This window comes from Rhipicephalus sanguineus, chromosome 1 (genome assembly GCF_013339695.2).
Source record: "Rhipicephalus sanguineus isolate Rsan-2018 chromosome 1, BIME_Rsan_1.4, whole genome shotgun sequence".
NCBI lineage: Eukaryota > Metazoa > Arthropoda > Arachnida > Ixodida > Ixodidae > Rhipicephalus > Rhipicephalus sanguineus.
The window spans coordinates 202,436,637-202,464,259 of NC_051176.1; the positions used below are offsets into that span (position 1 = coordinate 202,436,637).

Sequence of the window (27,623 nt, forward strand, 5' to 3'; positions counted from 1 at the left end):
GGGCAAACACGTGCCCCGTTTCGGCGTCGCGTCGATACATCGATGCGGCCGAGCCTGAACCTCGGCCGCCGACCTTGTGCGCGCATCATACCTGCCGTCGTGGCTGGTGTCACCCTCTGGCGACGGTGACGTCAGTCGAAGTCGGTGCCCGGATAAACTCTATGTCCTTGCCTTAAATTCTGGAGAACTGACGAAATGGTGAGCAGAAGTAATGTTTACCTGAGTCATGTAGACGGCGTGCGAGTCTCATGGTGGATTGTGGGGAGGCAGCAATAATTTTTGCGAATCGTTGTACTGAGCGTGGGCCAGTGCCTGCAGGGGACCTCTCTGCACAGTGAGTTGACACGGCGTAAGGACAGCGGGTCATACACGACAACGAAGTGAACAGAGATCGGAGTGAATATCATCACAGAAGTGAACACAGAACACAAAAAGGTTTCACGCCGTTCACATCTGAGCATTCGAAACTCGTCAAGCGGGTAGTGGCCACGTCTGCCCTCAAGAGCTTCTTGAGCAGATGCTGCATTCATCGCGTCCAAGACAGCCTTGATGAGACGCTTGGCCGGCTTTCCGGATTCGCTTCTTACAAGCTTTTGAAGCAGTTTCGAAGAGAGCCACCTGTACAGGAGCCTCCAAGAGGGAAAAAGAATTTGTAGTCATCCCCTAAATTCATGGTGTAAGCCACAGGCTCAAGAACATAGTAGAGTGGTCGGGCGTCGATCTCGTTTTTGCTGCCCCAAACAAAGTAGCCTGTGCCGACAAGTGAATAGCGGCGGTCTTGCGCGAAAACCGTCTACCAAGAAGCACGCGAAGCCATTTGTCCTGTGTGAAGGTGTGGTGGTTTACGAGATCCCGTTGTCTTGTAGACGCTCGTACGTAGGACAGACGGGGCGATGCCTCAATGATCGCCTACGTGAACACGCGTGCGACGTTCGAAATTCTTCCGGGAGCACTCTTTCCGCGCATGTTGAAGATAGCGCATGCCGTCCTTCATTCGACCAGTGCAAAGTGGTGGGCCGGTATGTGGACAGGATGAGACGCGAACTTCGGGAAGTCTTCGAAATTCATAAAAGATATCCAGAATTCCCTTTGTTCTCCCTTTGTTGCCCTTTCACGGAAGGAAATCTGTTTCCTCGGGTGCTGAGTGCAAGTGCGCTGGTGACGAATCTGGTAGCGGGCTGGTAGCGGGGACGTTTTGCTTTGCTGTTTCTGTGACGTCACATATGTTTTCCTATTTATTGCTTGTCAAGCGATAATAAATTCAATTGTTAGTCAGCGCTGTGCATGTGTGCTTCTTTTCGTTGTCCTGTCTTGGCACGCTGGTTTTCACGCTCAGAGAGTATATAGGATTGAAAGAGGTCACACGTGCGAAGAAGTAACGGTACATAAACAAATTATGTGCCCTCGCGTCACAGTGGGTGCATATCTGTTCTGTGGTTTGGACCGTGAATGAGCCTATATCTAACAGCGAAAGAATGGATAATTGAATAATAAAAAAAAACTACTATTACGTTATGCGTTCTTCTACTGCAGGATCTGTGTGCTTTAGATTCATATGAGATAGCATTATTTGTTGGTGCAGGTTATGTCTCGATTTAATGTTTGATTGTTCAAAACACACATATATGTGCACGTAAACGTTTTTTTGTGAGTCAAATGTCTGACATAAATTGGTTAACTTGGTGTACCCCATATTGGACGAGACTGCACGGAAATAAGCGACAGCTTGGATAACTAGTAAGAAAAGTTTCAATAAAAAATATCGAGTTTCAAAACAAGCATGAGTTTGATTTCCCTCCTGTCACTTTCTTTTTACAGCTTTGCGTACAATATCAGCAATGTCCTACTGTTCCCGACAGTACGACCTCATTCGGACGTCATCGCGAAAAGAAGACGGTCTACAACAGTAGTGAAGCCCGAAATTTTTTTCGGGGGGGGGGGGGGGGGGGGGAGGGGGAGGGAGTTCTTTCTGCATGTTCGTGCGTGTGTTTGTATGTGTGCGTGTATATCTACACATGCAAAATTTAAAAATTCCGAGGGGGGGGGGAGGGACCCCCCAACCCCCCCTGGCTACGCCAGTGGTCTACGCGTAATGCCTCGGCAGCCACTCGGCAGCCACTCGGCGCACCACGGGACAGCGCAGCCCGTACCGGCTCGGCCGCCGGTGGCCATCGAGTGACGCCGACCGTGTGCGACCTGTCACCACAGCAACCGCATGAAGCGCACATGAGCGTCACTTGACGGTCGAAACTCTGCGGCCGCGCGTGCATCAGCTCGCTGACACCGGGTTTCGGACGCGGGGCTCAGCAGGTTGGCGTGACACGCTTCTGACCTGTTGCGTGCGCTCTCGCAAGGCGGCTGACTACGAGTCTTGGAATCCGCGCCGAAGTTCCTACACCAGGCGCCACGGAGCTCGTCGAGGTTTCGGGGAGAAACGGACTGTCGCGGGCTGCTGGCCGCGGCAGAGCCGGCGACACGCCGCTTACGACCAACCGTGTGACGCCCGAGCCCGAAGGGGGAAACTCGTGCGCCATGGTCTCCTGCGAAGACGGCAACCGCTTCGTCCAGGGCTTCGACGTCCGCAACCTGGACCGTGAGTGGAACGCGCTCTGTCGCACTCGGCTCTCGCTTTTTCTCCGTCGCGGATCGTGCCACGTCGGGAGAAGCGCGTACGGAAAATTTCCTGCCCAATCTCATGGCTGAAAGCGCTAAGATGATCGAGGCGAAATTTGATAACGGTTTCGCAGGTTTCATCCTCTTTGGTCTTGAGTACCTGCGGAACTCCGAGCGTGGTGCATAGAACGTGGGTGACTGCTGTCCTCATTTGTAAAGAACTACAGGACACGGACATAAGCCAGATAAATTGACAACTGGTCGTTACTGGGAACGAAGGCAGCCAGACGGGTGGAACAATGAAAATATAGCAGCATTGCAGCAGTAATCGTGACCACACGTAACTTTGTCTTCAATTAGTACATACCACCACACATTCACAAAATTGTGTTCGCATGGTCTGAAGACAACACCCGGTGTAACTGCGATCACGACTGCTCTTATTCTCGTTTCAATCTCTCTTATACGCTGCATTTTTTAATAGAAAGGAACTTCTAGTTGTTGCTTCATCTGTAAGTCCTTTTTCTCCGTGTCTGCATCTGTCTTCGTGCGTTTTAACGCCACATTGCTAGAATCACGCCACTGTGATTTTTTATGAAAAGGTGTTCATCTATAGGCATGGTTGAGTGAAACGAGATGCGCACTCTTGGCGTACGGTCTTCAGTGTGACTCGTGCTGCATGAAGACGGCGAGTAGCTGGCATTTAGAAGAGTTCACTATGAAACTTTTAATACACGCTCATGCTCTTTATATACTTCCGATCTCGTTCGAGTCCTTTCCCACAGTTGTGCTCTATTTAATTAAGACACTATTTTTTCGGCAATGCGTGGTTCGATTCCAAAAGTAGTGCAGAGGGGCCTTCTCCCCGCTCACTACATCTTCCTATATTCCGGTAATAAGAGAAGCGGAAACGTGGGGGGCAGTAGAATAAGCATTGTAATTGTTTAAGGGCCGTCTGAAAGGTCTCATACTTAACAGTGCAAATTCAGTATCTCGAATAACCTGTTCGCTTGCTTCGTACTGAGGCGATATTTAGTATGCTGCGTGGTGTGTCACAGTAGTAACCACTTGAACACTCTAGTGTAGCGCTTTTTAAAAAAAAGGTACTACGCTAGATTGCTTCCTGAAAATGTTCGTGTGCTCAGTGAGTGTATACATTTACGGATTATTCTGACATTGCTTCGCAAAGTAGCGCCTAAAGTAACATTTACCTAATATATTTTATCCAACCAATGAGAGTTACTGTCGTAGAGTCGAATTTTTGTAAAGCGCGTATTCCAGCGGGACGTAAAACTTCCGCCTTTTTGGCTGTACTGCAGTCCGACGACACTTCGCCCGAATACCTTGCGTTATCGAGGCGCAGTTTTGTGACCTGTGTTATACATATTGTCCCTAGGTACGAATGTTTGCTATCGTTTTTAATACAATTGCTATGACCTTTGTGATGGGTAATGGCTGTCTTGTAGAGTCAGTGTAAGCTGTCCGCGTCTTTGGGAATATACGACCTGATCTCAGGTATATTGGTAGGCATGGCGATTAAAATGACAGATTTGCGCATTGACCGGTGCTACGAATACTCTGGTTTGGATTACTACGCCACAAATACTTCAGCATAATAGTAGTCTCCGTATCATTAAATCTACTTGGGTCCCACCCATAAAAGTATTCAAAGGACAATGATCACGGAGCTTTGAAAATGCGTACGTTGTAATATGTCTAGTTGGGATCACTACCACGCGGTTCTTTCAGTAGCTCTGAAATGCTTTGGTGGTTCAACGCGCTTTATATATGCAGCGTCTTTTTCATAAGAACGCTGTAGCACGACAAGGATATCAGGGAAACGCCAAGTCTTTCTTCCTATACTTGATGTTTATCTTTTTGTCTATTTGTTTGTATCAAAACAAACGGCTGGTTCTAAAGTGATGTGTGTACAAATGATGTCGAAAGCACTAAAAAAAAAAAGGACTGGAAAGCGTAAACAAAAGTGTATGCACACTGTGCATTTCTGGAGTGTTGCGTCCTGTTCACTGTGATTTACATCAGCTACGAATGAATGAAGAAAACGGCATCCTGTTTTCACAAGAACGTTCGTACATTACAGAATTGTTCGAAAAAAAGCAGATGCCAACCAGTTATGTTACGGAAGTTATTAGTAGCGAAAATAGCAGGCCAATGGCAAAAAGCGCTTACGCAGGAAAAGCTCTGTTAATTACATCGTGGGGTCCCCTGAGCCATAAGTGCCTCGTGACGCTTAAAAAGTGCTGTTGTGTGTTTCAGCGCAAGCGCGAAAGCTGGCTCCTTATCATTAAATGTATCTGGCCATTGTTCACAATATTTGGTGGGCCATTCGCAAAAATAGTTTGCCATGCCGCGAACAATGGTTCTTTGTACAGCGCTAAGTTTTTCACTGCTGATCTCTCTTGCTGTCCTAAGGTAACTTACATTAATTAAATGTGAGAGGTAAACAGGACGGTATATACACTTGACGTTCCAGTTTTGTCCGTGTAAGCAGCCTGCAGCGTGGAACACTGCTTGAGCTACGGCACTGATTTTTTATTTTTTTTTATTCAGTGTACAGCGCTAGGATAAGAGTGCCAGCCTTGTCCCGAAGGGTACGAATATCGACACCACTCGCATATAATGGATCTGTTCGTGCTTAGTTTTTCCTCGTTTGCCATAATTCTTCTCGACGCGTTATCAGTGGGCTGTTTGTACAAATACGTTATTGACGCAGCACAGAAACCTGCATGCATAAGGAGAGAATGGTCGTTTTCATCCAGGCAGGTAAATACGCCTGAAAGATAACACTTTCTCCTTCCGGCGCCCCATGTTGCACGCAAGACGCGGATATTCGACACCGTCAGAACCAACCACGTGGAAATTCTAAATCTCTAACTCACGCACTGATGAGAATGCATGCATATATGCATGCATAGTGTACAGTACATTGCATCGGTAGCACGTTGTCGGGTGAACTGCGAGCGATTTTTTTTTTGTGTCGTTGAACAGTGTTTGTTCGTAAGAGCTTTATAAGTACATAAGAGTAATAGTGCGTGATGACACGAATGAGGCTGAGTCAGCGAATCTCTCAGCGCCATTTTTTCTGTACCGTCCGCGAATGATTGGACGAGACTCGGAGCGACCAAGTTGTGCGCACTATGACACATGGCGGAACATCTATTGATTCGAACGGCACGCACCTTACACGTGTGCTAGACTCATCAGGTTTCATTTTAGTTGATTTCTTGGGCTAACGACACACTGACGTCAAACACGCTGACCGCAAAGCCGCGGAAAGCTATGATTGCACTGGCATGCAGTGGCGAGCGACAAACTAAAACCTATGGATCGCCGCCTTCGTCCGTATATGATTACTTCATTGATCCGCGACGCGGTTTGTTGCTCGGGAAACAGCAGGTGGCTCGTACCTTAGCACGTGTTGTCGGACTGAGTGTTTGTATATTATTTTCCGTCGCCACATTTCCCGAAACAGATCGCGCATGACAGGGCCGCTTCACGTCGCGTCATAGATCACGCGACACGTCGTCGTATATTGTCCGGTGTGTATGAAAGTACTATAACGAACGAAGAACGGCGGCCGAGATCACATTACGACGCGACGCACTTCTCTTAATGCTTCGACATTGGACAGTACGTGTAGAGCGGTACCGCGCACTGCAAACATGCCCTGTTTTCCTTTCTCAGAAGCTTATGGCAAGATGACCGAGGAAAAGCAGCTTCCAAATCGACAGTACACTGCCGCCGACATATCTTCGAATCGATTTGACGGGAGTCAAACGTTCGCTACGGGGCCACTATACCTTTGTCTCTTTATTTTCTTTTTTTTTCAGCACCATATATGTACGTACCGTACGTGCGCGTGCACGCACGCTTTAACTGGTACCTCCCGGGTGGAGCATTTGAAGTTGCAAGATATCAGCTGTAATATTCAGGGTCGCCGAATTATCCTACATTCAGAGAATTACTTTAATCGATTATTACGCGGCCAGCGTAATTACTCGGCCAGCAAAATAGGTGCACCGTGCACAGTTCGTGGTACAGCTATAACTTCATCCCCTTAAAGCGGCGCTACATTCAGCGTTAAACAACGCTATAGAGTGATAAAGCCTTTATTGAAAACGACCTTTTCGTTGATTTCGCGAAAAATCATGGTTAATTTTTTTTTATTTTCTCGAATTTCGCGCCGCGATGGGACGTACTTGAATGTATAGGCCCGGAAACTTGAATGCGGCGCCGTCAACCGTATTTCGTTTTCTTTCGCCTCTTGTTGCTTATCGAGCCTTCTCTTGCAGCAGAGTGACTTTTGTTTTTGTATTCTAGTAATGCCATTAATGCAGGTACAACCCAGCTTTGGTTTATCTTTAGTGTTCTTTTAACCTTGTGGAACCTCGCTTTTTTTTTTTTTTGCATTCACGCGGACAATGACAGTTTTCCCTAGTAGGGAATAAAGCGAAGCTAAAAGGTCCGCAATACATTCCGATAGGATTGTTCTACTTGTTACGATTACTTGAAAAGGGGTGTGCAAAGAGAATAAACTTGGATGTTGTTATGAGGCGTTGTACTTGAACTCTGTGTGCGTATCTTAACGGCGTCCTTCATGGCATCTCTTTGTACACTTTATCACTCAGGTGAGAAATAGTTGAATGGGGAGTGTCACTGGAGTTCCAGTGCAATTTCCTGTCCCACGATTTCTCATCGCTTCAAGCCTGCATCTTCCCCTCAAATTCTGTCATGTTCGGATTACCACTCATACGCATTTTTCGATGTAGCAAGAAGTGAGGAGCTGGTCACCAAACAATAAGATTTTCGCTTTATCATGATCAGTTACTGTTATTTCGTTTTGATGACGCACTAATATGTACAGTGCTCACGGATTGAAATGCGACAATTTAGGGCTAAGTAATGCATGTATCCTTTCGTTTCCACTGTCCCCCTTCATGTCATATTGGCGTGATTGTGGCTCGAAAACTTACATGAGAGCCAACATTACCTTTAACGGCCAGATTCGTAGCGACCTGATGCGGTTATCTCGAGCAACTGAGGATAACCAGTCGTTATACTACAAGTTTCCATTGTCTGTCAGTCCGTGGGCACCGTACGTGCCACGATTCATAAAGAGCAAGAGAGACAGAAGTGTTTACTAACTAACTAACTAACTAACTAACTAACTAACTAACTAACTAACTAACTAACTAACTAACTAACTAACTAACTAACTAACTAACTAACTAACTAACTAACTAACTAACTAACTAACTAACTAACTAACTAACTAACTAACTAACTAACTAACTAACTAACTAACTAACTAACTAACTAACTAACTAACTAACTAAACTCCTATAGAAGCCAGCCCCAGCGGTGCTTCCAGCGAGGTATCAAGATTGTTGGATTTTTAAGCTCCTCAACAGGTATAAGCTCCCGTGTACGACATTCCATGCGACTCTCGTATGCGACAGGGGTTACACGTGAGAGGATCGAGTGCGGTTATCTCGAGCAATTGAAGCTCGAGATAACCGCTACGCACTATAGTCAAACAAGGCGGATTTTTTTTTTTTCACTGCGGATAGTTCTCCCCATCTTAGCCCAAGTTTTCTTTCGCTTCCAAACGAGAGACAACATATGCTGTTTTTATGTTGCGGGGCTGTATACTTGGGTGACTTTGCTGCCAACTTAGGAAGTTCTCCTGCTTTATATTTGTTCAACCAAACGGAGCCGGTCTTGCCCGATCGGCGCAAGAGAGAGCCCGTTTACAGAACCAACGGCATTTTTCATGCGTGCTGTCCCGTGCAATTACTTCTGTGCGGGTTGTTGAGGTGAGCCGGGAGAGGGCATTTCTACCGGAGCGCGCTCCGTCGCGCGTCAGCGCGGCTGCTTCAATATTGTAATACAGCGGCGCGCCCACGAGATGACGGCATCAGCAGCGGCAGCGGCGGCCCTTGCGAGGAGGATGAACGCGCCGTGGGGGCGACGCACAGAGGCAAACATCACCGAGGTCTGTAGCAGAGCACACGCCCTTGTCCGTGGAATGGTGGTGCTGCGTCGGGCACGTGCGATATCGCTAATGACCCGTTATTACGACTGAAGCTCAGAGCCGGCCCGAAAAGATGCGTTTACGGTTCGAACTCGAGCAGACTCGAGCGGGGTGAGAAAAAGGAGCGGCGCTTCTTGTCGTTGCGCTGGATGCGCAGAGCGCGTAATTATCACTTGCCAAAGCCCAAATGTCGTGCACCACCTTTCACCGAACTACGCGCGTGTGGGAGGAAAGGGTTCCCATCCGGTGCGATAGCAGCCTGCCTCGATTCTTTTTGAAAGCTCGACAGCGTCAGTGGCAAAAAGATAACAACGGAAAACCTCAAGCCGTTGTTAGCAACAGCAATCGGCGTGTCCGCCGACTGCTGTTGCTCACCACAATAAGAACGCGACACTTACACAGAGGCTGGCAGAACATGTCGATGCACCGTTGGCGTCGAACGGTTGTGCCTTAAAAAAGAAGTTACCGCTCTTACACCCCGTGGAGATGGTTGACCAGCGAAGATGAAAGGGGCGGCCCCGCTGTTTGTGACTGAGTTTATCACGGAGCCATTCCACTCTGTGAAGGTGGATGATCAGCGAAGCTGTGTATAGGACACGGCACAGAGGTGACACTGAATTTTGATGAAAGGTACGCACATAAATGCATAGAATTTTCATGAAAGGTACAGAAAGTCCCTTTTGAATGTAGTGTATGCTGCTTTAAGGTTTTACATTTGAGCAGCATGCGTATTTTTGCCGTGACATGCGTCGTCTTGTCTGGCTTGCCGCATGCCCTTGCCATTTCGTGCACGATCTTGAGGAGCCATTTGAGCAGCATGCGTCTTTTTGCCGCATTCTCTGTTTTTACGACACTTTAGCGGACCAGGGGGTGAGTAGTGGGGCTTGTCCCATTTCTTCGCTGTAAAAGAAAAGAAAAAGAAAAACCTGGTCCCTCGATTCTTTCCCCTTCCTTCGTCGATGCGGTTGATACGAGCTGCTGGTATCGCACTTTTAGGCGACACTCTTGGGAGTGCATGCGCAACTCGGTGGACATGCAGCCGTACGAAGAAACCTACGAGCAGCTCATTGTCCCTTCTGTGAGGTTGAAAGTTTCAGGTTTAGGAACAAAGTCATCAAAGCCATCCTTTGAAAGCCAACTTCCTGACTCGACGACTGCATGTGAGGATGTTACAAGAGGGCTCCGCTTCGTATTTACAGATGAATCTCGATAAATGCTATTTTGGCGGCTGTGCGTTATTCCAGCGGATGACACACGCAAAAGTTAACATACATTGTCACACAAGACGTCATATACAGTGGAGGAACTGCTAGGCACACTTCAAGCTGTGAAATCTGTTGTCGAAAGTGTGTACAACAGGAAATGGGCGATTTCTGTGATCGTAAGGATGCCGCCGAGACACTAACGCATTATTGATTCCAGTGGGACTGTTACTCACTCTCTTCGGAATCATTAACTATTGCGACCTTTTGTTGTAGTCTGATCAATTTTCAATGAATGTCAATCGGTAGAGTGTAGGCACTGAAGTAGCAGTTAAAATGAAAGCTAATGCACACGCTTTAGAATCACTCTCTGTTTAGAATCACTCATCAGATGCCACCTCCGTGGTTATGATTGTCCGGACTTTGCGGTGTAACGTTGAATCTCTTGTTCGCTTTTCTGTAAAACGCAAAATCGACTTCACATTAGACGCCGTCCTACACCGCTTACGCCTTGTGGTATCAGGGCTGGGCAGAGATACTCTGAAAGGTATTCCGGAATACAGATGTCGAAATACACGTGCTGGTAGCCCAAATTCCGACACTGATACATTTGTCTTGGACGCAACGGGATATTCTGGAGATACTTTTGCAAAAAGACGAAAAAGTATCCCGGAAGACAGATACAGGAATACAGATACTGCAATACTCTTTTTTTTTGGGAGGGGGGGGGGATACTGATGTTCCACAATGACCTTTGTTGAGTGCAGCATTATATTGTGAATAATGTTGCAGCACATTGGAACTTGAATGTCAAGCATATCGCTCGAATCCCTAACTGCCGCCAGTGAATTAAAGAGGTCATGAAGCACCCCTTGGGCTTGTTGAAAAAACACATCCTGCGGAAAGCTGACACGGCTATGAACTGCTCTGCAAAATATTACAGTCGTGCGCGCCGCGTAAAGGCCACAAGCGGAGCGCGAAGTTGCCGTTTCTTCAGGCGCCCTCTTTTCAAAGAGAGGCCGGTTCTCACTCTCGTCGGTGGGCGGGGCGTCTGCACGCTGACGTCGCGGATCTGCCAGTTTACGTCGCAAGAGATATAGCATGCTTATTGGCCGATAGCCGGATGAGATGCGCTTCTTGCCACGGGGTGCCGCCACTTGCCCGCGCCGCACTGCTCAGTCTGCTAAATTTACACGGTAGCCGCACTCGCGCGCGCGAATCACAGCGGGAGAGCGATCGCGTTTCATGACGCGCGCTGACGTAACTTCTTACCCCCGTGCCATCTCTCCCTGTCTAGCTTCCAGTGCACTCGTCGGCATGAGAAAAGAGAGAAAGCGCTGAGAGCGCGCGCCAAACCCCCGTAACTCCGCTCATTCTTGACGGATTCGAGAAATTTTTGCGGCAATCGATTCGGGAGGCAGTAAACTCCGATACTGAGGTCATTAGATCATTACTTGGAAAAGTGGTTGATGACCCCTTTAAGTGAATTGCGTGCAAGATGTGTTTTGCGTGGAAGGTTGCTGCGTTTATTGCACCAGCAGCTTCTCAAATAGGCTCCCCCTAGACAGGGTTCGTTTGGACTCAACACAAGACTCGCGAAAGAGAAAACTCATTCTACCGCTGGAGAGGATCACAAGTTTGCGTTATACCGAATAAATACCACCTTCATGGCCGGAAAGTCCTTCAACATCTCTTCTCGGGTCAACTAGGTACCGAAAAAAAATTAGGGATGCTGCACCGGCCCAGAGACAGCGACTGTCATCGGCAGGGGCCGACAACACTGCCTCCCCGATTTTGCCGTCACCGGCGTCGGGCGTTTTTACCACATATGCCATTCTCTGCATCTGGGGAACCCTTTGCCGCCATTCCTGTGTGGCCGACCGGCGGCCCGCATTTGCTTGGCTTAGCACAAGAAGTCTTTTTTCCCCTTTTGAAAACACGTCAGCTCATTTCCGACAAAGAAGTAACGAGATACCCGTGTCCTGCACAGTATCGCGATGCAATAGATACATCGTAAAAGTATTTCACTACTGAGATACATATACATTTTTCAAATGCACCTCGATACAGAAATACAGATACACAAAAGTATCTCTCAGATACTATCGCGATACTGCCCAGCCCTGCGAGGTAGCAAATATGCCCAAATTCTTGCATCGTATGAAAAAAAAAAACTTAATATGGGTCAATGAGTATACTGAACTGTAGAGGATGTGAGCGCCCAACAGAGTTATAGATAACGCGTTAGAAGTAATCGATAACATGTTATCAATTACACTTTCTTGTAATTTTGTAATATAATCGATTAATTTTTCGAAACTGTAACGTTCTGGGTAATTCAGTTACACTTTCTTGCAATTGATTACCAGCAGTCAATTAGTTTTTTTTTCAGAATCAAGTTGTAACAAGTCTTCTACGGCAGTTATCGCCCCAAAAAATATGCGAGCACTCTGTAGGGACCCCCCGTCCTGTCAGACTGGGGGGGTCCTACAGAGCCTATTTCTTCACCTCGGACTTACCTGCAACGCCTTATTCGAGCGCCAGCAACAGCGAAGCGCGACGCTTCACAGAGGACATGGAAACTAGCATCGAAGTACTGCGCAACTACGAGCTGGTGCGCAAGGTGTTCCTACGTTATAATACCGCCCTTCCCTTCAGCACATGTATTGAGCGAGTGTTCAGTGTAGCAACTGACCTCTTAACGAGGAAACGTGAAAGAATCAGCGACGACGACATTGAAAAACAACTCTTGTTGAAAGTTAACAACGTGTAACACTCCATATATCACAGATGCCACAGTAAGCCTCCCAGCCTTCACACAAGCCTACAGCCTTCTCTCTGCCGTGCAAGCCTCAGTAGTGCGTTGTAATTTGAGTAAACTTGTGTTATTGTGTTACGAACTTACGGCAATAAAATTTTATAGGAAAGTAACGCAAAAGTAATCGATTACCTGTCTGTAATTGCTCACTTATTTTTCTGGGGCTGTAATTGACCACTGTAATCAATCACATTTTAAATGACGTAATTGTAATTGTAATCGGTAACTTATTTTCTGCAATGTGTACAAGTCTGGTGCCCACTAGCATGATCACCTTAGTGCACACCCTGCAGCAGTGCTCTTGACCAGACTGTCGACATTTCCGTTGTCTGATATGTTCTTTTTCATGGTCCCGTAAAACTTCTACATCTCTTCAGCTTAGGCGGGCCCGCCACGGTGGTGTAGTGGTTATGGTGCTCGACAGCTGACCTGAAGGTCGCGGGATCGAATGCCGGCCGCGGCGGCCGCGTTTTCAATGGAAGCGAAAATGCTTGAGGCCCGTGTACTTAGATTTAGGTGCACGTTAAAGAGCACCAGATGGTCAAAATTTCCGGAGCCCTCCACTACGGCGTCTCTCACAATCTAATCGTGGTTTTGGGGCGTTAAACCCCAACAACTATTATTATCAGCTTAGGTGGCACGAGTTTCTCGGCGTACCTGAGCCCTTCCAGAAAATACCTGCTCGCACTTTTTATTTTTCTAAAACGAATCCTCAAAGCACTCATTGATCGTTTCCACGTAGTTTTGCAAGTTTTGTGCGAGTCGCCGTTATTCTAACGTAACAGACGCGTGATAGTGGCGAGAAAAAGGTGGTATCAGATCCAATGTGCCCTGTTGGAATCTGCATACAGCGAAGCTACGCTTCGCAGCATATCGAAATCGTTCTTGAACGGCGCCAGGCCTATTCCGCTTTCTGTTGCTCTGTGGGCTTTGTTCAGGCACCCTGTAAGCGAAGACTGTAATTCACCTTTGAACGCAGCCAGCCTTATAGGGGTTCGAATAAGCAAGCTATGTCCATGTCCCATTTGTTCGGGTGGCTAGCCACGCAACTGCCGATGCCTAGGCAGGCAGTAGAATGCATGTGCAACGCCATACCACCTCATCCAGTGCCCCCTCTCCCTTCTGAGAGCGGCTCTACGCCGTCGCAGCCCCTCGCCCTCTCCGCCAGTGGCCACAGCCCTGCCTGCGGTTGCAGAGGCCGGTGCGGTTGAGGAGTCCTCTACCAAGAGACAGTTACCGTGCTCACTTCACCCTCACTCTCCTTTACCTCCCACTTGAACAAGGATCACTCACAGGCCGGTTTCCCCATTCTACCTCCCACTGCCGTGAGCGATCCCTGACCGATCCTTCGATTAGTCAGCGATCAGTCAGCGACATATTCGGTATCAGAGCAGCAGTTGCATTACAGCGTCACATCACAATGCACAGTATTATTTATTTCTGCGTTATCATAAAAATGCGTGATGGACCATTACATACATAACCGATTCCACAAAACACTGCTTCAATTCATTCACGACGCTAGACTCGCAACGCATAATACACGCGTGCATACCAAGCATTATGCCGTCAGGGGCAAGTGTGCATCGTAATAAAAAATAGCTATATGAAGTTATGTGCAAGTAGCGCAACTTGTTCTCACTTGTCCTGGCTGTAGCCACATGTATTGACATTCTCGCGAGAGGAGATGCTCACCTCCGTCTAAATCGTGACCTCCACTTGCACTTTGTCTTTTTTGTCCTACTTGTACTTGTATACTTTTCACTCACATCGGCATGTGAAAAGCAGTCGCCTACACTATTGTACACAAAGTCTCCTTCTTTACTTTCGTTTCAATGAGACTGTCCCCACGTCCTTGTTGCTCATTTGTGTGGCTGCTGCAAGCCTACATAAAACGTCGAGGAAATCAGAGACGTGTGTGAGAAACGAAAATAAATTTGTTATATTTAAAGGGGCCCTGCAACACTTTTTCAGCACGGTCAGAAAACGCTGCCGATCGGTAGTCGAGGCTTCCGATCAGTCGCTGCCGATCGGTAGTCGAGCTTTCTGCGCGCTGGCTGGTACGAAAGGAGAGAGAAAGCGCTTGAAGCGTGCGACAAATCCCTGCAACTCCGCTCGTACTTGACGGATTCTAAAAATTTTTGCAGTAGATTCGTGAGGCAATAAGCTCTTTTGATGAAGGCATTCGATGATTGCTTAGCACAGTGTTGCAGGGCCCATTAAAGTGGTAATTCTGACAAGCATATACGTGATTGTTGGGATGAATAAGTGCGAATAAACGAGGCCGAATTAACAGACAACTCGAAACGCAGGGACAATGTGCTTCGAGGCACCGAATAATTCACTCTGCGATCTCCTAGTCTCACGGTTATATTCCACGGTAGAACGACGGTCTCGGCAAGACGTTAGTCACGGACTGAATCCTCGGGCCAGAAGGAATATTTCAAGAACGCCGCTATGAAAAAAAAAGAAAAACAAAAACAAGAGAAAAAGGAATGGGTTTTCTTCATAACTTTTTGCTCCTGCCAGGCTGATGACAGTTATTCTTTTTCACAGAGCAAGAATGTATTGCAGACTTACGCTCACTTTGAAACTGAAGGAACTAAGCATTCGCCTCATAGACGTTCGGGAGCCCGGTATCACCAAACGAGGATCATAACGAGCCGCGACATATGAAACCCATTTATTAACAAATGGAGGTGATGAAGAGGCACGATAATGTCGCGGTGCTCGATGACAGACAAGGCTGTATGTGGCCGCAGTAGGATTTATTCGGCAACGAGAGCCGAAGCGCGATCTTTAAGTACGCGCCACAAACACTGTAATAACAACACTAGAGAAATCAATATTACTACTGAGGAGATGCCCTTCGCGAATCAATAGTTCAGGGCAAACAGTCACCGACATAAAGAGGCGGTCACGCGGAACCTCCCAACGCCTAACTCTGCCAGCGGCAGGCTCACCCAAGCGTCAAGATACAGTTCGTGCCCTGTCCGGGAAAGCTGTCATTCACAAATCGTCTTGATGGCGTGGTCGGAGCGATACACACTTCCGTATAGATGCGTCAGTCGGCGTCAGTTACAATCCGCCGAGAGCACGAGGAGCAAAGACCCAGTGCCCGTGACGATGCCATCGCTGAGCCCTGCTGGCCGCCTCCCTTGGTGCTTATCAGAACAACGGGGCTGCGCTCACACGCACGCTCAGGGCTTTCAGTGTAGCACTATTATAGAACATGGACGCTAGGAAGGAAGAACTTGACACGGCCCCGCGTGTATCCCCTTCTTCCTTCGCGTACATGTACTACATATACTAGTTGCGCTACACTGGAAGTTGGCGGGTCCAAGGAAGGAAGGAAGAGGAGAGAGGAAAGGCAGGGATGTTGGGCAAGGATGTTTCTAGAAAAACTGATATGCTACCCTACACTGGGGAACGAGACAGAGGAGTTTGAAGGTCCAAACGATTCCAAATCACAACCACCATCGAAGAGAATTGAGAAGAAATATTAGAGAAGGAAAGGCAGGGACGTTAACCAGTTTATGAAAACCGGTTTGCTACCCTACACATGGGAACAGGGTGTGGGAGAGATTTAAAGATGGAGAGGAAAGAGAGAGAGAAAGATAGCGCATGACACAGCACACACAGAATCCGCCACAGTCGGTAACTCTTGCGTGGTACGCGACATTTCTGTCACAGCCGCTTGTCCAAGTTCGTCTCTCTTAAAAACCTCAGCAGTGCCTTCGTCACTTGGAGCTCGCAGAAGAAGTAGAAAACATCGTGATTGGACTCGAACGATGGCTCAGCTATCTCTGTGCTTACAGCGGCATGTTTACCCCTGACAAGCCACTAATAATTAAGCACCTGTCAGCAACATGGCGATTATTACAGGCACGCATATGCACCGCACACTTGCTGTATAGTCACATCTACCGAGACTTTTATACACCACAATGCAAAGCGCGCGTGGCTGGACCTCAGACGCATTATTTGGGCACGTAAGCGACACACACCACTAAACACAGTACCAAGTGTATACATACGACACTGAACCAAGAGGGCAGTAGGGTGCCGCGGTGATCGATTGATGCCGAAAAGTGTCACGCTGACAAGAAGTCCTGCATGAACGTTTTTCTTAATGATAGACACCATGATTAAACTATCGTCTATATAGTTTGCATTACTTGCGTAAACTAGTTCGTGTGGTGCTTTTCAGCATATGCACCAATACACAAAGCACTTCAGGGGAGTGCGTACCATACATGCACCCCCTCACACACACACGAAAACAAGTAAGCATACAAAACTATGTTTGTGACTTTCCAGCACATCTCCATGGTTGCGATTCTCAAGGCGAGTGAGTATCAAGCCAGCTTCTCTTGGTATACGCAGATGCAACCTGCGACAAGAATGTATATGCACGCTGTAAGCAGGCAATGATCGAGTATGCAATATCAGTCGCTGTCGGCGTCCCTTCGCTTCAGCCAGCTCTTCGAAGGCTGTCATCTTACTGAAAATGTATTAAGGTGTTTTATTAAAAGAAATACCATTCAGTTTCTTAAAAAATTCGTAGAAAAACTGAAGGAGGAATGGTCCCTCAATCTGCTACCATGTACTCACTAGCTCTGCCTACATTTCGAAGCATTGTCGGGAGAACAGTCATGTTTCTAAGACTCGAGCGGGATGGGCGAAGCATCTGTTCTACACGATGTATTCCAAGTTCAGAGCTCCCTCGACGGTTTCCTGCTTACTGCTGTGTACACTTCTTTTTCTTATATTAAAACTTGTACCGCCATACGTACATTTACCATCTTAACTCTCCCGAGCGGAGAATTCCGCGTGTGGCGGAAAAAGTTTCTTAACGAGATACCGCACGGAGGAGAAATGTGTACAAGCCCGTTTGTGCGCCGACAGGCATGTGGCATCGCTATACTGCAATTTCGAAAAGCGTCGACTGTTGTGCGCGGCGAAACGACATCTCTCATAAAGCGAAAGATGAGAGAATCTGTACAACTGTTCGAGCTTTTCAAGATTGCGACACCGGGCCATTTTACGCGCCAGCTTTTCCGAGACATATCAAAACGTTCGCTCACGTAAGAAAAAAAAAATGGTAAAAGAAAAGCGACAACGAGAAGGGAGGCGGAAAGCTCGAGTTCACAGACCAGAGGTGTCGAGGCGAGCGCCCGGGAAAGAACAGAAGCCGGAAAGAAATAAAGCAACGCCTCAGTGGTGAACGCACCAGCTGGCGCATTAGTGCGAGCGCCCCTTGTTCTGTGTCCTAAACAAGCGAGAGAGGAACGGAGCAGCAACGAAGTGGCGGCGGGCGTTTTCGCAATGAAGAATTTGCGTCCCCTTCCTGCGGGACTGTGGCAGAAACGTGGCGGGCGAAGTTGAGAAAATAAATTGAAAGGAAAGCAATGAACAAAACATGCAGCGTAAAAGCATCGAAGCGACCAAAGAAGAGACAAGAGCCTCGCAGTGGTATCCCCTTCCATTGTATACCCGTAGCACACGTGTGGGAGCGTGCGGCGCTGTTTTGCGGTGAGCCGTATGTATACGATATGCTTTTCCTTCGAGGTTTCTCAAACCTTCGCGCACAACTCCGCCGCCACCGTGGCTTGGTTTGGGCGGGATTTTGAGATTAGCCTCGAGTGCAACTCATTTCGCACCGGCCTCCAGCGGCGTGAGACGGCAGCTGCAGCCTGTGTGCACGCGCCATTCCTTGGTTCTCCTTGCCGAAATAAAAGGCGCGCCTTCGGCGGGAGGCGGAATGTGATACAAACGAATGGCTCGCGTGTATAGCTTTGTCGGTAGCAAAGCCCGAGTGAAGACATAAACAATTAGACGCAACACAAACACCTTGCGCTGCAGCTTGGAGGAAGGCGAGAGCGAACGCCTTATGAGCTCCCGCCGGGCCAAACATGCGAAGAGGCAAGAACAAGTCAGGAGAAAGCAAAGCGTCCCCGAAAGGCGGAGACGTAAGCCGCTCCCTGATGCCCTGACCCAGGAACTTTTTGATTAAATGGAGGCCTGAGATAACTGCTTTACTAAAGTCTGAGCTAACTTCTCTGACGGACGGCCTGAATTTGTGCCGACTACTAAATTAAACAGCCGCGATTTCTCACCGAAGGACGAAACACTGAAATAGACAGTGGATTAGACAACTACACGAAACTACTTACAAAGTACGCATGCCAAAAATGGAACGATTTACCAGAAAAAACAACCGTAGTTTTATCGGCCAGAGAATTTGTAGAAAAGATACACTTGCTATATACGTAAATTAACGAACAGGGTGTCACGCACGCCATGACAGTTACGTTTGTCGCTCGAGAACTCACTTTCGCAACGTTGGCATTTGTGGAGCGCGGGCAGAAGTGAGCAAACACTTCGAGCTGGCTCACGTTTATACAGTGCCTCTCGGAAACTTAAAATTACGCGATCTCCAACATTAGGCGCACAGGAAGACAGGGCACATCGAGCCACCAGACATTTCGACTTGGCCAACTTTCGACCCCGTCGCAGTTGCCTTGCGCGGACGCCTTAGGTTGAGCTGTGCGGAGAGCCAACAAAGCCGCAGTCGGGCTCGGCGTATTCACGCTTCCTAGAACGCACGGTGGGGTCTATATGCGATGACAGGCTTGGCACGCGACCGCCACCGGAGTGGCAGTTTTTATGGCGTCAGTTCTCGGCCCACATCGCTGGGGCGCACGCCGTGAGGCTTGCGGCGTGAGGCTTGCCGCTTCGTGATGCGCCTTCATCGGCGCTCTTAGCGTTTTGCCAGCATCATCAGAGCAGATGACGGGTGATAGCGGCGCCTGCCGGCTGAACCTACGCCTTTCAAAACGGAATTTCGGCGCCTTCAATCTAAATGGTGAAAAAAGGAGCACAACTTTGATAAAGCGCGGCATTATATTTCAAAGGAAAACTCACAGGGTCCCATATATATTCACCTAAGACGTCTCGAAGGCGAATGCCATCTTCTTTTTCTTCTGTGTTGATGTATTCATCCTGCCCCGCCACCCTCCGAAAGCTTTCTGCACCTAACGTGGTTTTGCACTGCCTCCAGGATCGGAGGCACCTCAGCTGGTTTTGCACTGCCTGCGTGATCGGCCCACCTTTGACCAAACTACGGTGTCATGCGATGACGTCATCACGTGACGTGAGGTCACGTGACGTCATGATGACACCACAGTGATGTCACGAAATTTTGGCGATCTGTGGCGTCACGATGACGTCATATGGTGACGTCATCACATAATGATTTTTTGCATTACTCGTGTTCCCGACGACGCGGGACGCCGACGCCGACGGCCAATTTTTGCGTTTGATGAGGCATCTAAGGCTTTCGCCTTAAAAAAAGTTGTTCATCGAACACATGAGTTCAGTCGGCAGTCTCACAGTTACTAGTGCCATGCCTTGGCGCGGAGCCACGAAACGAGAAGAGATGATTGGTTTATTGTGAAGCACTTATTTATGCTCCGTCTGCAAACAAAGACTATAGCACGCGCGAGATGCCCAGATGATGCTCTCAGCTCCAGGAAACGTGAAAACGCGCAGCTGGGCTGGACGAGCTGACACGCCCATTTTAATCGTTTTGCAGTAGTAATATTCTATTTCGGGTTAATTAGCACGAAATAATTAAAAAAAATATTGCGAACTAAAAAAAAAGGAGGGTTCTTCATGTCCATCAATAGGAATTTTTTGATGCGTTAAAACGAGATTTTGATGTGTGAGTTTGAATGAAAATTTCAGATATATGCTATTTGATACGGTACTGACTAGCAGGTGGGTCCGCTCAGCCACGTAGGCGGTGCGCTGCAACGCGGGACGTATGAGCGAAAACTATTTGAGAAAGTCGGACACCTCGTGGAATGACAAGCGCATACAGTCAAAGGCAGCGACTCTCGGGGTTTCCGCCCTCATATGTAGGCACGCCGCAGCTGAGAGCAACGTTGGAGCGTCTATATATGCTAATTCCCAAGTGGTTTTCCCCTCGTGACTTTGACTGCCCGTGAGGATTGATTTGCGCCAGCACCTGTTGGCCAGTTTGATCAGCCCTATATATGTATACACACGCAGTTAACACGAACAGCTAGTGCTACCGGTGAAACACTGTGGCTCTTCAGTCTCGCCGCTTCCCAATTCTCCTCGCTTTAGCCATTCGCCCCATCTAGTGAAATCGCCGAGAAACGGTGCCGCGTGTTCGCGTCGCAAGAAAAAAGCAACAGGCACCGTGGTCGCACCAGGAGAATCGATCATCTTCGAGCGGGTTACCATGGCGAATAACGACGTCGAAAGCAATATGGAAACAAGCGCAATGTTGGAGGTGTTTACGCTTTCTTCGCCTGAAGAACAAAATTTTATTTTGTGTGCTACTCATGCGCCGGTAATTACCTACTGAATAAGTCATTGTTGTGATAGCATGTATAACCTTCTAAAAAAAGGCAAAGAAATGTAAAAATAAAGGCCAAAAAAAGAAGTACTTAGCAAGGAATTGTATCCTACTTTTCCTTTCTTATTTTTGCGTAGCTACATGATTGCCGACCCCATCGTTACGATATGAGGACACGATTACTGGGCATAGTGAATAAGCAACGCAGACAACAGGACCACGAGAATCACAACTGCAGAGCGCGAATTAGGTACGGGACATAGAAGAACACACATCGCGCAGGACAAGCGCTACACAGGACAGCGCTTGTCCTGCGCGGTGTGTGTTCTTCTCTGTCCCGTATCTATTTTGCGCTCTGCAGTTCACTATTATGAACCAATTAGCCCAGCAACGTATTCTCTCAAGGACTACGAGAAGACGAGAACAAGGGCTCTGTGCACTATTGTGTACGCTGTTTATTTCAGCCCATCTTAGTTCAACCTACTCTCCTAACTAGCCCAAAGTTTCTTGAACGCATAACAAATAATCAACCAGAATTTATCTTAAGGCAAGTTCTCCAAGTCGTGTGCCAAATGAAAGACTGCTTGTAGCAGTGTGCATACGGTGTGTTGACAAGCGCTTCTCTAAGTCAAGAAAATTTGCGGTATATTACAAACAACCGACGCACGCGTAAGTTGGCCTGGTACAATGCTCGCAAGGCCACATGAATACCAGCGTCATCGGAAGCTGGATGCACGCCGTTTTTCGATCATTAATTTCTGCTTCCCTCAGTATTTTTGAGCATTCGACACAAGATGAGCTTCTTCCCTTGCTGTCGTTTTTCGAACAGTCCACACTTGAGCCTTTCTCACCCTCTATTTCCTATTAGTTGTCTAAAAGCTTTGCACCACACGATCGTAACATGGCTTTGATCACTCCACCGACATGCGTATTAAGGACATCACGTGACCAGGCACCCATTCTAGGTCACTAAGTTATCTTTGCTGGCACTGGGCTATCGACGTTTAGAAACACACTGTCATATTGTATGTCTCCAGAAAACCGACTGCATCGCGAATGACGAATGGGAATACTCCAGTTAGTGCGTGCACTTCCGTCTCGATTGCACGAGAAAATATGATTTAGTTGGAGAAAAAGCTGGGAGGTAATCCTGCGAATAGTACATTTGCAGAAATGAGATCAGCGCAAATACTAGGCCTAAACGCAGAACTAATCCACATAAACAAAGTCGGTCCGTTGGCCTTCAATAATTGCACATGGAGATCTGGGTAAGGAAGTCATACGCTCACGCGCTCTCGCTCAGATAGCGTGAACCCTGGCGCCAGCACCATTTCACTGATGGCCCACAACAGACGAACTCCTCTTGAGTGCCTGTTCTGAAGGCCAACAGTGCAATACTGAATTCCCCTAACACTGCCCATAATGACTCGTAATTTTTCGACAGTCACGCAGCTCCTAATACGCTTTTCTCCTCGTTCCATTAGCGCCCTAATCCAGGGTATAGAGCGGTCCTGGCAATGTCTTGAGCTTAGAGCGGACAACCTCTTCATCAATAAGGTATCTCCGACCTGACAGCGCATGCTCAAGTTTAGGCAAAGACATGATAATCGGAGGGACCAAGGTCCGCCGTCTACATAACGTATGAGGTCGGGCGGCCTCAAAGTTTAATTTCCGGACGGTAGCCGCCGGAGCGGGCCAAGTCCCTCTGATGACTGCGGTTGGAGAAACCGTGGTGCCCATAGTGGATCGATGCTTGTCCCTCTTTAGACCTCCAATACCGTTCGCATACTCAACTTTCGGTAGTACTGAAATACCTTCGTGGCCGGAATCTTGCCTTGAGAAAATTGAGAGGCTTCGCTGCCTACGGCTTTAGAAATCTGATTAATAACTGCTCGCTGTTCCTGTGCTGGAAAACCTAGCTTCAAGCGTGACACGTCACTTAGATAACTGCGTTTAGAGATACGGCATTCTGTCCTTTCCGTCTGAACAAAGGAAAAAAAAAGGCAGGAAACCAACGCTTCGCCGGTGAAATCGACCATTGTTTCAACCATAAATATACCTTTAAAACTACCAAGAATGATATAATAAATATAAGTGAAAAAGTTTCATTATTTTCAATTCCACTACGCTGCTCACTGGTTATTTCTAAGCTATTTAAATAATTACTCAGCGGTAACCGCTGCAGTTAATGCCCTTAATGAACTTCTACATTTTTTTACTACACTTTGTTAGACGAGTTAAACGACTAAAGTGAACTTGCCATATGGATGATTTGATATGATACCATCAGGAGTAAAAATAGGTACAACCATACAACTTTTAAATACACAGACTATAGTCCGCTGTTGGATACTGCTGTCGTCACTAGCACATAACACGTGGTCAAATCACCGAATCACCTTCAATGCTACAACTGCCTACCTGAGCTGCAGCTAAGGGAGGCAGTTGTCGCCTTGAAGAAGACAAGTCCGCTTGACGATACGTTGGCTCCAGGGACACCCCGTGTTCACGAATTTTTCACCTCTTCACGCTTCCATCTTCCCCTGAATTTACGCTTTTTTATATTCATATGTGTACTCCGTGACCTGAAAGATGAGTCGTTTGAGTGCCGGCTCCGAATCGAGAGGACCACTTTTCGATTCTGGCAGAAGTGCCTTTATTTAGAGTGACACTGTTAATTTCATTGTTATCGGCTACACGTGCACCTGCACTGATAAATCTGCAAGTACGACTAACAAAAAGCCCATCATGTGTGAAACGAAGTAAACTGCAGAAGCGGGATTTCCCTAGGAAGAGTGACATAATGTGGAAGTAAACTTCAATCGCGGGCGATGGAACTACACGACTACAACAGCGGCAGCAAGAAATTGGGACTTAACCTCAGTCTGTATACATAGAGCTCATAGGCGTATCTAGCAGGGGGGCAAGGGGGGCGCTGGCCCCACCACTCCCAAAAGTGGGGGGGCTGAGCCCCCCCACTTTTGTGAGCGTTCACTGCCGATAGCGCAGTGGCAAACCAACAACTATGGCGAAGTTTCCGATCGACACAACTATGACAAAATTAGATTATGAGATTTAGATGTATCTCCAGCTTCTGCAGCGAAGATGGTCTTCCGTGCCTCACCACGACGCACCATAGGTTCTCTGCGGTGCCAGTCGCCTATGCAACGCTTTGATACCTTGCGCTCTTGCATTGTGGAGGAGGCTACAGGTGAGCAGGGGTTCTCAGGTGTCAGAGTTTTCCGTCCTGTGCTTATTCCATTCTACCTGAAATCAAATTTGCATCACCGCAGACGCAAGCTAGGGCGGGAACCAGCAGCATTTATGAAGATTTCAGTCAATTAATGTTACTGCAGTTCACAGGAAATGCCTCTGCTTTTTCTTCGAAAACGTACAGCATTGCCTGCCCTATCCCCTTGGCTCAAGTGAGTCAATGAGCGCGCGGATGCGTTGAGTGTTATTTGGGCGGAGCTGACGCGGAACGGCGGTGGATGAAGATTCCGCCTGTGCTTCCGAATCAATCTTATTCGCCTGGCTGATCATAACGTAGCTTACAACGACCTTAGTAGCTTGGATTAGGGCGATAAAAAAAAACGTATCCTCGAGAAAGAAGAGTTTACAGAGCGATGCTGTATACGCGCACGAACGGTTCAACGACGTTATACAAGCTCTGAAATTATTTATTATGCGCAAATAAATCCATTGTCGCCGCCTGCTACGACAAGGTTCTGCTGAACCATCGTCGTGATGCCATCTTCTCTTTCGTTCGGAACAAGACCAAACAATTAAAGTTTTGCTCGACATATTAACACTAATGCGCGGTTTAGTGCGTGTATATATATATATATATATATATATATATATATATATATATTGTGAGCATTGTTTATGCCCTTCATGTTCTCATATGTACATACTCATCATCACCAACTGTGTTTGTGTTGTGGGGCTCATACTCGGCACAATAAAGAAGAGTCTTGACAGTCCTAAACGTTGCCTCACAAGTGGTGGAGAGTGCTGTACGGTCCCTGAATCCTCTCTCGTTAACAGATCCTCTCCCGCTTGACCGCGAATACATCCCTGGAGCTCCGTTCGGGACGCCGCTTACACCCCCTGCGTTCGGTGATGTCGCAAGACGAGCAGCCCAGCTCGGCAGCAACCCCAATGCTTGCCCCTCACAGGCGTCGCAAAGACATGGTTCTTCAACCATGCTACAGATTTCCCGAATTGGACCTCTTTTACTATTCAACTACGCCAGATTTTTGCCAACCCATCTGTGCGCTCAGATATCGCGAAGAAGAGGCTTGCTGGGCGTGTTCAACACACGGGCGAGTCATACACATCTTACATCGAAGACGTGCTCGCCCTCTGCCGCCGCGTCGACACCTCCATGGCGGAGAATGACCGTGTGCGCCACCTGCTGAAAGGTATTGGGACCGTCGCTTTCAATGCGCTTGTAGTGCAGAACCCCACGACCGTAGCCGATATCGTCGCTACATGTCAGCGCCTCGACGAACTTCAGACCACACGCCTGCAACCTGACATGTCTGACCAGAGGCCAACCAACGACATCGAGCTGCGTGCATTGATCCGCTCGATTATCCGAGAGGAACTCCACGCACAAGCTCCGCCGTGCCATCTTGAGGTTCGCACAACGCTACTTGGTGCCAATCTACGCGACGTCGTGAGGGAGGAATTGGCTTCCATGACCGGCACGCAAGTTCCGAGCCCGCATCCCATGCCAACCCCGCATCCCTTGCCAACCCCAACTTATGCCCAGATTGCTGCCATAACACCACAGCCCCAGCAGACACCACTACAGGCGCCTGGAGTGCACGGCTCGCTCAACTCTCTCACACCCCGAGCGCCGGTCCAGCCTTACAACACCTGGCGCACACCTCGGCCGATTTGTTTCTATTGCGGCATCCGTGGCCATATTTCGAGATTTTGCCGACGCCGTCAGCAAGACGAAAGACGAGGCTACGACGACTTTGAACGGGACGAATTTTACACCAATGGATCGCAATATCGTCGCCCATACCAGAACAGCCCACGTCGATCGCAGTCTCCGCAGAACTTCGGCGCAGTTGGCAGTTCCCGATTTCCGCGTCGTCGCTCGCCTTCACCGCTGCGGCGCTCTTCTTCCCCACTTCGCCCAGCTACCTTGACTCCTGATCACCGACTGGAAAACTAAATAGTGCAGCTTCGGGAGGGAAAGCTGCATATTTCGGACTGTATCAAACTCCTCCGGATCGCCCGTCAAATATATTGTTGGTGTATGTTGAAGGTATACGGACTGAGGCATTGGTGGACACAGGTGCATCGCTTTCCGTAATTAGTGCAGACTTCTGTTCCCGCTTGAAGAAAGTGAAGACGCCATACGATGGCCCTCCCCTTCGCTGTGCTGACGGAGTTCTTATTCGGCCCTCCAGTGTTTGTACAGTGCGCGTTTCCATTGATGGCATCCTTCATCATATTCAGTTTCTTGTGCTGCCCTCGTGTACTCACGCACTCATCTTGGGATGGGACTTTCTTTCTTCAGCGTCAGCTTTCATATCTTGTCGTCAGCGAGTCATCCATATGACAGACACTGAGTTTCCATCCGATGTCGCTCCTCACAGCTTCCGTTTAGTCACAGCCTCTGACTGTTGTATTTCGCCGGGAGATGAGAATATTATTACACTGGCTTCTGACACCGTCGTTAATGGTGACGTGTTCATTGCTCCATCTCGTCGCTGCATACCCACGGGGCTTACCATCGCGCCTGGCCTTGTGCGCTTTAACGATGGTAGAGCTTTGGTCGCCGCACTTAATCCAACTTCTTCGCCAGTGATGCTGCCCCAGGGCACTGCAGTGAGTTGTTTCGCCGACACCGAGCCTCTTTCTCTGGTTTCCCTTCGCGCAGAATCGCCACCTTTGTCTGCCTCAACTGATCATAAGGCTGCGACAGCTGCTTTAAATGCGACCATAAATCCCCATCTCACTGCTGAGCAAAAGAGAGGCCTTTTAGACCTTCTTCAAAAGCATAGCGTTTCGTTTGACGTACACTCCAAGGTTCTGGGCCGCACTTCCGTCGCAGTGCATCGCATCGAGACCGATGGCAGCTCCATTGTGCGCCGCCGCCCATATCGCGTGTCTTCGGCGGAACGTAAAATCATCGAGGACAACGTCAACGACATGCTAAAACGCGACATCATCCGACCTTCATCCAGCTCTTGGTCATCTCCTGTGGTGTTGGTCCGGAAAAAGGACGGCTCTGTACGATTTTGTGTCGATTACAGAGCCCTTAACAATATCACCAGAAAAGACGTATATCCGTTACCAAGAATCGACGATGCCCTCGACTCCCTTCAAGGCGCAGAGTATTTCTCTAGTCTCGACCTCCGGTCCGGGTATTGGCAAATACCTATGCACGAAGCGGACAAGGACAAAACAGCTTTTGCAACTCCGGACAGCCTTTATGAGTTCAACGTAATGCCCTTCGGATTATGCAACGCTCCTGCAACATTCGAGCGCATGATAGACACTGTTTTACGTGGCCTCAAG

General features: G+C 48.2%; 1 protein-coding gene across 1 annotated transcript in view; it reads left to right on the forward strand.

Moving 5' to 3' along the window:
- Positions 1–2,326: 2,326 nt before the first annotated feature.
- Positions 2,327–27,623, forward strand: part of LOC119405696 (band 7 protein AGAP004871) — a 303,664-nt gene continuing 278,367 nt past the window's right edge. Inside the window, exon 1 of the mRNA XM_049418774.1 lies at positions 2,327–2,593. Coding sequence (XP_049274731.1) covers positions 2,533–2,593 — 61 coding nt within the window. The 5' untranslated portion in view covers positions 2,327–2,532. The remainder of the gene's footprint in view (positions 2,594–27,623) is intronic.